The 12,136-nt window shown below is 45.8% G+C and overlaps 1 protein-coding gene across 1 annotated transcript in view; it reads left to right on the top strand.

The window, feature by feature from the left end:
• Positions 1-8,035, top strand: part of LOC119446107 (ribosomal RNA small subunit methyltransferase NEP1-like) — a 32,150-nt gene extending 24,115 nt beyond the window's left edge. Inside the window, exon 6 of the mRNA XM_037710456.2 lies at positions 7,700-8,035. Coding sequence (XP_037566384.1) covers positions 7,700-7,813 — 114 coding nt within the window. The 3' untranslated portion in view covers positions 7,814-8,035. The remainder of the gene's footprint in view (positions 1-7,699) is intronic.
• Positions 8,036-12,136: the final 4,101 nt, after the last annotated feature.

Below are 12,136 nucleotides of genomic sequence, written 5' to 3'. Positions count from 1 at the left end.
GGGAATGTGGCGTGAACGCTCGACGCGTGGGTGTGCGGTTTCACCAAAGACTGCTGTGAGGGCCAGTGCGGTGATTATCCTGTGCTGCGACTCGAATTGGTGATGATGCTTGCGAACATTCCCTTCGCAACAGACGTCGATGGTGTCCCCGGATACGGCCAACTATGCTGCTGATCACAGTGCCGTTCCGTGCAGTTTTCTATGCAGTTGCTGATAATAATTTTCAGGAGCAGAGCAAGACGAGATACGGCCGTGCGAATTGCCTGCAGTACGCGCTGGAACAACTGACGCCCTTGCAGTACTGACGGCGCTATGCCGGCCTTGGAGCCGCACGAACCGCTAGCCGGCGGACGACCACCCCCTCCAGCGCAGCCGACACCTAGGGCGCAGCACTGAGAGTCACCTTCGAGCCCCGACAACGATCCCGCCTCGCAAGCCCGAGCAGTGCAGCTGACCAGCCGCCTCCGAGTCGGCATCAAGTGTCCGCCAGCTGAGGGCTACATCACCACAACGCTTCCTCGGTCGCCAACCTCGGCGGGTACTCAGGCAAACGGACGTCCCTAGGTGCCAGCCTCAACGTACGGGGGCCTTCTTAAGGGGGGGAGGATGTGGGGGAGCACACGCTGCCACCTTCTCCCGCGGGCGCTCGCCCGTCGCCGGCGACGGAGCGCCCGCGACAGCAGCCGGGTGGACATCTCGCGCGCGCACACCGCGCGCTGCGGGAGCCGGGCGAACACGGGAGAAATGCACTTTGCCCTCTCCCGGTTCTCGCTCGCCTCTCGCGACGCGCGTGCCGCGCGGGAAGAGGGAAAGTATCCGGCGGGCGAGGAGGACACTCCCCTCGCGGAAAGGCAAAAAGGCATAAAAGAGCGCGACCGAGAGACCCCGCGGGCTCTGACCTCGCTTGACCTTCTGCCTGGACGGATTTTTACCTGCTGAAAGCCGTGAGTGACCTCGTTCGCGTGACTACCACACGCGACGAGGCAAGCCTATTTTATTAGTTGTTATACAGAGCGGACTTCCCTCTACAAGTGTGTTTTATTGCTGACAGCAATAAACGTTGTTGAGTTGACTCGCTGGTTGCCTTATTCGCCCGAACCCTACGTAGCTGCGATTACACGCGCTACGGGTTGGGGAAGACCCCCACAACTGGAATTATCTTACCTATTTTCCAGTCTTGCGGCAACCCTCCAGATGATAATGATTGCTGAAAGATGTGACACAAAATTACACTAGAGATGTGTGCAGTGTTCTTAAGCATTTTGGAATTGATTCCATCGATGCCGGCCGACGATGTTAATTTGAGGGATTCTATTAGCTTGGCGATGCCGTATGCGTCAAATGTTATGTCTGGCATGGTTGGGTGGTTGAGGCAAGGACAGTCTGGGAGTTCAGTGTTGGGCTCAGAAGTGAAAGCGGAAGAGAAGACAGAGTTTAGTATTTCACATGCTTTATGGTCAGGAACACGGTTATTGTCGTCATCATACAATGATAATGGTTTATAGTTATTTGGGGCAATGTATTTCCAGAATTGTTTTGGATTATTTTGAAGCATGCTAGGGAGCGTTGATGAGAAAAATGATCGTTTCGCTGTTGCGGCCAACGAATTAAACGCCTTTTCACTGGCGTGATATTTCTCCCAAGCAGGAGCGGTGTTAGAATGTTTGGCTGTGCGAAATAGTCTTTTCTTTTTATTGTTTAGTCGTTTTAATGAGTTGTTGAACCATGGGGACGAAGGTCGCTCGGTTAAGGTGATAGTTGGTATGGAAGTCTCAGCCAGTTCGAGCATTATATTTTTAAAAAGCGTCCAGTTGGTGTGAACTGTGCGCTTCGGGAAATCTATAATATACCAGCTGTAAAACTCGGTTAGTTCATTGTTAATACGGACGTAATCACCTTTATCGTAAAGTGTTATTTTTTTCTTTCTTTTTTTACTCTGAGGTAGTTGACAAGATAATTCCGCATGCAGCACTGAGTGATCGCTTAATTCTGGTAAATGTGTTATGGAAGAAACACTGTCTGGATGGGATGTTAAGATAAGGTCAAGTATGTTAGAGCACTGTTCGTTTTTTCGCGTTGGGGTAGATACTATCTGCGTCAGACCAAAGGTGAGGCATGTGTTAAGGAAATTACTTTCGGGGTTATTTTTCAACAGTTATGGCTGGTTCAGACCATGTTATACCGGGAAGGTTAAAGTCACCTAAGAGGAGTAGTTGCGCATGACTGAATGACTTCGTAACAGATTGTAGTGCCTCGTGGAAGTGAATATTGAAGGAAGCATCTGCGTCGGGGGGTCGATAGCATACACTGATAAGAATTGGTTGGTATGAAGAACTGCACAAAATGAATAAAATTTCTAGAGGTGAAGTGATATCAACAGCCGAGCAACATAGGCTGCGATGGGCAGCTATCAGGACACCTCCTCCGCGTTTGCCTATACGATCCCGCCTGAAAATATCAAAATCTTGGAGGAATAAGTTAAGTTCTGTGTTATCGACGGTTGAATTCAGCCATGTTTCTGTTAATACTAGAAGCTTACAATCTGAAGAATCAATGAGGCTACGAAGTGCTTCGCGCTTGGGCAGCAAGCTTCTTATGTTAGTATAAATAAATGATACAGGGATGCTATTTGGCTTTGTAGTAGTGCGCGATGGTAGCTATGAAGTTGATACGACTCTGTTTGTAGCGTTATCGTACGTGTAAGCTCTGTTTTCCATGATTAGTTTATCATACCGAAGTTTAAAAGGTTTCTGCTGGGACTTGCCGAACTCGATTAGTTGTTTACGTGCATGCCGAGTGTTAGACGAGTAGTCTTCTTATATGCTATGGTTGGACCCTCTTAGTTGTTTAGCATTTGAAAGAATATTTTGTTTCACTTTGAAATGTGCTAACATAACCAACTCGCCCAAATCACCACCTTTATTGGCAAAAATCTAGACACCCTGAAGTGCACGCTGAAACACAACACTGACGAAGTCGACAGCACTGTCACCAACGTTTGGTTGAAGATCCACGAAAGGACTTGTATTCTGTATAACAAGCCTGTTCATCAGCGCAAGGACTGACTGTTACGTTCAATGTAGTGCAATGCTGTCCTGTTCAAATGTGCACCGTGCACTGACCTAAACCTACAGTGTTAGTTTTCGCTGACCAAGACAGTTAACCTTCCAAGTGAAGTGTATGTGCTACAGGTGGAAGTGACAACATTAAAAGAATATGCGTGCGTAATAAGAAGAGTGTGTGTGCATGAATACGAAGAAAATGAGGAAGGCGAAGCTGGAGTTCAGAGAATGTAGAAGCTTGTCATTTTTTCATAGTTGTAGCCATACTTGTAGAAGAAAACTTAATTGTGAATTTCATAATGCAGTTTCTGTTTCAGCAGCATTGTTAAATCAACACTGCACAGTACAAGTACCCTGTTGAGTTATGGAACAGATATATACATACATACATGTAGTATACGGCTTTTAATGGAAGTAGGATCGGGAAGCAAATCAAGTACAGCCCGTCGTTAATTTTGTTAAATTGGGGGTTTTTTATATCAATGTTTTACTATTTTGCAACTGCTTCTATGTCGGTCTCAAAATAAGGGTGTCCATGTGCAATTGTTCACTCCTGCCCTGCATTTACAGTCTAATAAACAAAGAGATCTTTCGTCCGCACTGCTGGCACGGTGCAGTATGCACATGGTCCTCTCGCCCTCTGTCCCATCGTATGTAGCTGGTAGTACGCTCGTCTTCTGTCGATGCGACTTATTTCAACTGCAGGCACTAAGACTGAAAATGAAAAGAAAAATTAAAAAGAGGGGAAAAAAAAACAGCTTACTTTGCTCTCTAGGGGTTTAAAACTGCTGTCTCTCTCTGTGCCTTTCTTTTTTTCTTTTCAATCTCTGTTTGGCCATTCTTCCAAGATTGATGGTGTGTACAATGTTGGCAGGTGCTCTGATCACACACTTGTTCATTTGTCAAGGTAATTGTTACCTGGTGTAATTCTTCTAAACAGAGATAAAACGTTTCTGAGTGTCAAATAGAATGTGGCACTGATATTGTATGGATACCCATGCTGTCATTTGTTTAGTTCTATCTTTCTTTCTTTTTTTAATTTGGCAGTTTGGAGCACATTTCTCGATAGAAATGGACGCATAATCCTAACTTAGTGAGGCATGCTGTTGCATCGTAACTGCAGTTTTAGCATGTTTGCTTGCACTTGCAAGAATTTCATATTTGCCACCTTTACCATATGGGTAACAGTTATAATTTTTTGCATAATACAAACGCTCGGGGTGCATTCATGCCACTGCCGTTGTTGTGCTGTCTCTCTATCGAAGTCGCACGCATGGCTTGCGAGCAGAGGGTCTCCAGAGACATGGAGTGCATTTGGCTGCAAAAATGACTAAGTGGACGAAACGTTGACACTACGTTTAATTGCCCCCGTGGTGGAGCCAGGGCAGCATACTGCCTTCCACTGCTTGCATGAGCGTTGTATGCACACCCACTAGTGTAAGGACGCCAGCGTTCCTGCTGTGGTGATGTGTGTATGCACTGCTGGAATGGCCAGACATGCAAAGCTAACGTTATCTAAAATTTCACTTGGCGCTAATGCCGACAGTTTCCTGTCGGTCTCATCGCATGCATTGCCGCCCATCTTTCGGCTTTGTGTGTGTGTGTTTTTTTTTTTGGCTTAAAAAAGTCCCCTCTCACGGTAAGGATTGCTTGTTTTGATATTGCAGAAAGTAACTTGCTAATACCGCTCAAACTATTTCTCTTCAGACTCCCTCATAAGGCACATTTAAGTGGTGTGTATGGTTAGGAGGTAGATTTACCTGAAGTACCTACCAAAATACAGCGGAAGGAGTGTTTTCTTTAATGTCTGCTGAACCATTTGGTGAGATTTGATGCATAAAAAAAGTTAGTGGACCTGCTGTTGGGAGCAGTTCTTACATCAATATTCTCACGAAATTGCTGGAAATGAATTAAAAAATATGGGAAGCATCGAGTTTACAATTGTGTAGTCTAGCAGTAAAGGAAAAAAATGACGAAGGCTGTCACAATTCTATAAACTGCTTCTATTACGACATTTAAAACGGACAAGTGAACAAAATAGAGATAATATGCGCTACTGTGAAATGTACTACAGACCCGGAGTCGGGCTTCTGCACAACATAAAGAATGAAAATTCTAAGTAATGTGTAAACTAAACCCTATGACAATTTTCTGTGGCAGCACAGTGAAAGCTACGTGCTCGCATGTGCAGCTCTGGTGTTAGTAAGTCAACTAGTAAGCCGACGTTTTGCTGGTGGCTCACAGGACCAGGAAAACCAGACATACAGTGTAGACCGCGTATAATGTAAGTTGCCGGAGTCGCGAATATCCGCACTATAACCAAAGCAACAATTTTCAAGGCCCGCACATATGCAAAACATGTGCACCGAGCCGCCACGCGTATGCGACAGTCGAAGAATGCAGCTAGAACGTTTGCATTCAATTTACAGTCGAATCTCGTTAATTCGAACCAAATCACGCGGTGGCGCCTCCGACCGGCACAGTAAAAGCTTAGGAGAGACCCCTCAATGTCGCGCGCGAACAAAACAAAAAAGAAAAAAAAAGAACGCGGCGGAAATTTCACCCTCTCTCAAATGGCAAGGTCGCCGATTCTGCGTTGCGCCGGAACATGCGTGTACATGCCGACGTCTCAGCCACGCTGCGTAGAAAATGGCAGTGAACCCTTCTTTCTCCTTTATGCTTCCTCTACTTTCTAGTCACGTGTTGACCTTGCACGCTGCGGCTACGGCGCAGAGGGAAGCAGCGGTGCTGCCCAGGCTGGCCAACGCCCGCTTCCCGATAATGGCAGAAAACGAAACTTCGGGGAGCTGGTGCCGGGCCGGCTGTAGTGGCGGCGCCTGCATGGCGGCAGGCGCGCACGGTGACAGTCGAAAGTGAGGGAGGTACGAGGGAGGGCGAGGTGAGCCACCGAAGCAGCGGAGTTGCCGAGGCGAAATTCACTTCCCTGCCGCCCTCCTCCCTCACATTCCACGGTCTCTGTGTGCGCCCTTCCCCGTGCCGTGCCGGCGCCGCCCGCTCCCTGAAGTTTTGTTTACTGCCGTTATCGTGAAGCGAGCTAGGCCGGCCTGGGCAATTTCGTGGCCCTCGCTCGCTATGAGCGCCGTGATATTTCACGACTCGCGCTCAAGATTCTGGTTTCAGCCTCACTGGCTGTTCGTTCGCACCACGTGCCCTTCTCCTCCACTTCGTCTTTCTTCCTCGAGCACTCCTAGGGGCGCCCGTTTGAGGGGAGCGTTCACCGTCTCCGCTGACTTCTGTACTCCCAGGCAGCCGCACTGTAACCGGTATTTCGTTTCCCGCAACTGCACTATAAGGGATACATGTATATATAGAGTGCTATGGAAAAATTAACGGGAGTCTGAAAAGACCGCACTATATCCGGTCCTGCACTATAAGCAGTTACGTTATAAGTGGTCTATACTGTAGTTACTGGAAAGCCAGAAAACTCAGAACAGCAAGAAACGAATATCCTTTTCCCAAGCATGCTTTTTATTTATGAAATAAATCTTCAACAAAAGAAATGTAATAATAATTGGTGCGGTTTGTATTACGCTACATAGGGTAGCTTCCTGTTGCTTACATTGGCAAACTAACTGCAGATGCGCAGTGAAAAAAAATGTGTGCTTTGGCTCCAAAGCTCTTGCTGCGCTGCCACAGATAGTTGTCGTCGAGTGCAGTATGTTGCATCTCCCTTGTGTTTTACAACCTGACAGATGCCTTTTATGAATTGAGAAAGTTTGCAAATTCGTAACTCTGCCTCAAAAGCAGATATCGCACTTCGGTAAACTGTGTCTGTTATAGCATCTAAAATGAGCAAAAATGATACATAAGTTTACAGCTTGTGTGCAATTGTTACAGTGTTTACGAGTATTCTTTAAAAGTCCTGCTCACAAAGTAGTGATATATTTCAAAGCTACGCTAGCAAACGTTCACGCCCTTTGGGGCTTTTCTTCTACCCTAAACAATAATTGTCATTTATCTTATGCATTTACTTCCTTTAACGCTGCACACCCGGTAATTTCTGGTCACGAATGGCATGTGCAAATGAGCGTAACATCGCATTCTTGACAGGAAAGTCGCGAGTGCAAAGTAGTAAAGAAAGAAAATGCGTGCAAGATAGATGACAGTTATTGTTTAGGGACAAGACGAGTCCTAAAAGGTATGAACATTTTTGTGCGTAATCCACCAATTTTCTCTCGGTAGAGGTAGTTTGCAGAGTTGATATCTTCCTTCATTGCTTAGTTATAAGCTTGATGCTTCAGTATTATTATTTATATGTAACAATTTTCGCAAAAGAATTGATGGCCTAAATCAGACATCTACTTCATACATAGTTGGTAGATAGATTGTAACTTCTTTTTTATTAATGAAGCAACGTCATCAAATTCAGCACAGCGGTTGCCAAGTAAAACGACTTTCTCGTTCCCATGTAGATAGGAAGGCTTTCTCTTCAGGCTTTGATCATTAGGAAGTTTTCAGAAAGGGCATGGTTCTGCTGAGAGCCAATGTGATCATTCAGTGGGCCCGTGATATCCGACATTGAAATTAGCACTAGCTTTGGTGTGGCCATGTCAATCAGAAATGTTTTTGCACAAGCTTCTATTTGATCGTTTTATGTGCATTGTTCATTTTTCCAGGTGGATCCTGACTACACGGAAGGGTCCTTCTCAATCAGCCAATACCCACTCTCGGCAGCACTTACCTGTTCAAAGGTGTGCTCTGCCTTTGAAGAGGCTTGGGGAGTGCATTGATCGCACCACCCACAACTAACTGTTGTCTACGGTCACTCACGAAATATCTTTGGATAGTGGGAGGCAGGAGGCATATTCATACAGAGTGGAAGAAATCAAGTGGAAAACAAAATCAAGTTTTACCATGGACTCGTAAGGTTCAAAAACCTTTCCAGCTGTCAGTACATGGGCTCTTGGAGTCGTGTTGGGAATGTTGCTCAGTAAAGCTTGCATTATTTTTTATTTGAGTTTTGTGATTTTCATTAGCCTTACCATAGTGTAAAAGGTATTGTGTCTGCAGGGTTGTGTGCAAAACAGGCCATGGGCTGTGTCTTGTACTGTCCTATTTCATTTTGCATTCTTTTTACCCGTTGTCATTGGCTTGGACGTGGCTCGCACACTGCCGTAATCCCTGGGATTGGCCACTCGGTGCATTGTGTGGCAAGAAAACCAGATATGTGGTTCTAACCAATTTTTCGAGACTGGTAAGTGAAATGGAATGTTACAAAATGCGGGCCCAGGGAAGCAAAATGCCGAAGTTCTTATCATAAATGTCCTTACTTAGGCAGTTATTACTGAGGACATACTACAGAATACCTAACGATAAATAGGGATGTCCTACACTAGGAGCACAATAAGCAGTAGGAATCTGTGGTGAAATATAGTTTTCGTGTGGTCACATTTTCACAAAGATCACATTGCAGTGAAGTAACTGTGCACTGTCTTTCTTCACATGCCTTCAACAGTCAAATTAAAATGTTGAGAGTCCATGACAGAAACATTAGAAGTATTTGGAACCCTCTGGGCAAGTGCTGTATAAGATGGGAGGCACTATTGGCAAGATGCAACTCATTTACAAGTTGCACGATGTGTAGTGCAAACAGGGAACGCAGTTCGACAGATGACGATGACACAGCACTACTAACACCTCACTTCCCGGGAACGAAGTGGCCCACTCCATCGTGCGAGATTTTACCGACCGCACTTTTGGCCACGATGACCTGGCATCGTTGATGGATTGGATGGTCTCCTTCCAGGAGATCACCACCCACTATCGCCTGAGCAGGAAGCTATATCCTCTAGGCGACAAATCTGTAAGTAAAGGACAAGAAGTCACTTGGCTGAGATTGCAAACGGGTATTTTCGCCAACTTAAAGCTATATTACAGGATTTATCCTGGAGAATACTCTGAAGTCTGCCCCTGGTGCCACGACAGACGAGCGGACATTAATCATATGATTTGGGCCTGCCCGGCCAACCCCCTGCCACAGGGCTCGCAATTTTAAAGGGGCCCTGAACCACCTTTTATCGAAGTGGAGAAATACATTTGAAGTAAAAATAGGCTATTTCAGAGTCACTTTGCCGCAAAAAGTGCTTCAATGCATTCAGCAGAAGCGGAATTATCGGCAATCAAACACTGCACGGCCTCCGTTGTGCTCCCCTTACTTCCTTCAATGCCTTGCACTGCGAAGGCTACGGCTTAGTGAGGCGGGGCCACAACGCTCGGCTTCTAAGACGTCACCGTGGCACGCAGTTCAAATTTCATTTTGGACTTCAGATTTTGGTGCCTGCGAAGCGCTAAATTAAGCCAAATGCAGTTGTCCTCAGCGAGCCGCAGTGCGCTTAGCCAGTGGACTCGTGGCAGCACCTCGCGGCGGCCACGGTGTAGCCGACCACAGCGACCAATAGCAGCCGCGTATTGGAGTGTGCTTTACTAGGAGATAAAGCACACAGAAAAGAGCGAGGATCATGGGGTTTTTGAAACGAGAGCGTTTGAGAGAAAGGTGACTTCGCGCTCCGCTTGCGAGCTCCACGGACCGCGTACGACAGCAGAACTTGGCTGAGATGTTCACAACAGCGTATGCTACCCGCGGACTATGTTATTTCACCAAGCCCGAGGGGTGGTTGGGGGCCCCTTTAAATACCGAGGATTGGGAGGCTACTCTGCTCAGCTTGGACCCAGACCAACAACATCTGGTCGTCCAGCAGGCTGAGAAGGCCGCCAGGACCTGCTGGATCCTGTCCGCTTAGTGACCCTTTGATCCTTGTTGCCAATAAAGTTTTACGAACGAACTAATAGTTTATTGCACATAGTCAATACACATATACCTTGGTAGAACCAGAAGCAACAAACGGGGAAAAACACACCACATATATTACGTACAAGCTAAGCAATCTGTCACTGGCAACTACCACGAAAGAAACAAGATTTCTGTTTTTGACTAGGAAATGCATGATTTAGCTTCTACTTTTTATCTCTAATGCTTCTGTGATCTCTCAGTCAGATAAGCTGTGTTTTTGACTAGCATTTGTGCGCTGTTGACCAGAGGCTTACAACTGCAGCGCACGCAGTGTGCAGCAAGATGGCCAGTCGTTACCAGTTTCCTAACATTCTTGAAATGTTCCCGTAAGCAATTGTTAAGGCATCTGCCTGTCCATCTGACATATTCTAACCATAGCAAGCTTTACTAAAGCTTGTTACATAAGCTGATAACAAGTAAAGCTGATAAGCTTTATAAAGCTTGTGTTTATAAAGCTTGTTATCACAGCCTAGTGGCTAGATTGAATTCTAATTTTTTTTTTCATGCCTTCACAGCCTATAATCACACTAAGTCAAGCTCGTGGTATCTATTCATTTGGTATCATAACATTCAATAATAACCTCTTTTCGAACACTTGCAGCCCTTTTTCGGTTTCCACTCGGCCGTGTATATCAATGCAACCATGCAAAGATCACAACAGTGGACGAGCACATTGTAGTAGGGAGACTTGTGCTGTGCCTTCGTACACATTCTCTCCACTTTCAACGTCGTCAGGCATGTTGAGATCAGCAATTAATGACCATCTTAGCACTGTGATGGTGATCCTGCTATGCCACACAGTGATCATTTCCAGCGGATACATGCTGCGGTCAATGTAGGTGCCAACAACAGATGATGCATGCCACAAGCAGCAAGCAAATACACATGACACCATGTGATCCAAACAGTACTGGTGTTTCAGAGTGCAAGTGCCGGAAAAATGTAACAATTGGGAACGCATCAATGATCTACTGTAATCGTCAACATATCTAAATATTTTCACTATGCCTAATCCTTTCAAGTGAGTGCACAGAATTTTATCTTGGTAAGCAAGACACAGGTCGCTCATGAAAGGTGTGAGGCAGGAATCGGTACAAGTGCCTGTTTTCTGTGAAATTGTGTGCCCCATAAGTGAATGTCGTAGACAGGTAAGACTTCATCAAAGTTCTATAAACTGGTTAGTGGTCGGACTAACTTAATTCTGGAAGCCCACTATGCGGGGGGGTCAACAATAGTGCCATCCACACATTGAAATAGTTCATGAGGGAACAAGTAAAATAAATCCCTTGTGTGGTTGTCAAATGTGCCATTCTGTTGACCCTATCATTCAGCTCGCGCTACAACTAAAGTCCCTATATAAGAAAAGTACCGCCATCCTTTGATCAACGCCGCTTCGCTCTCTCCTGTATCTCCGATTGGACAGTGATAGCGCGCGCTTTGACTTCTTTATATTTTGTCTTTTTCCGCCTTGGAGCCATGTTGAAAGTCACTCTGCGCAGCCGCAGTCTCTGGCGGCGCGCGCCCGGCCTGAAAGTTTCAACGTGGACTTTCTAGGGCCGCCACCGTCGACTTGCTTTCGCAAGCAAAAAATAAAGAAAAAAGCAAGCGCTTTAGGAGAGGAGACGGCGGAGGAAAGAGTAGATGGCCCATTACGTTTGATCGTAGCCTAGCAGATTCCCATATTTCGGGTACGCACATTTTAGCTTTGATTCAGAGAGTTGCTTTGTGTTTTACCTTGCAGACATATTGTGAACCCCTGTGACTATGGAATGGAAACTTCTGCTGCACCTTGTCGGTTGTGTGAAGGATTGGGCCTCTTTTTCAGGTTGTGATTACCATTAAAGCACAATCCCGTACTAGTGCTTTTCAGATGTGTGCAACAATACACAGGCAGTGTGCTGAAAGCTTGTTTATTTCATGAACTAAATTAAATTCCGGAGTTTTACGAACCAAAATCACAATCTTATGATGAAACACACCGCAGTGGGAGTCTCTCAATTATTTTGACCTCCTGTGGTTCTCGTTATGCACCTAATACTAAGTACATGAGCATTTTTGCGTTTCATTCCCATCGAAATGCAGCCGCCATGGCTAGGTTCAAATGACCTCAGCAGCACAACCTCCTGGCCACTAAACTGCACCAGTGGGTACATAACATGAATAAATTTACCTCGTGCATGAGTTGTTTGTGCAAGGTATAAAGTATTGCCTGCCATCGTGACTTTTCACTCCAAAGAATTCTTAAAATCGAGGTTACACTGTC

This window comes from Dermacentor silvarum, chromosome 3 (assembly GCF_013339745.2).
Source record: "Dermacentor silvarum isolate Dsil-2018 chromosome 3, BIME_Dsil_1.4, whole genome shotgun sequence".
In the NCBI taxonomy this organism is placed as follows: Eukaryota; Metazoa; Arthropoda; class Arachnida; order Ixodida; family Ixodidae; genus Dermacentor; species Dermacentor silvarum.
The sequence above is the reverse complement of the archived record's forward strand: the minus strand, read 5'-3'. Positions and strand labels throughout refer to the sequence as shown.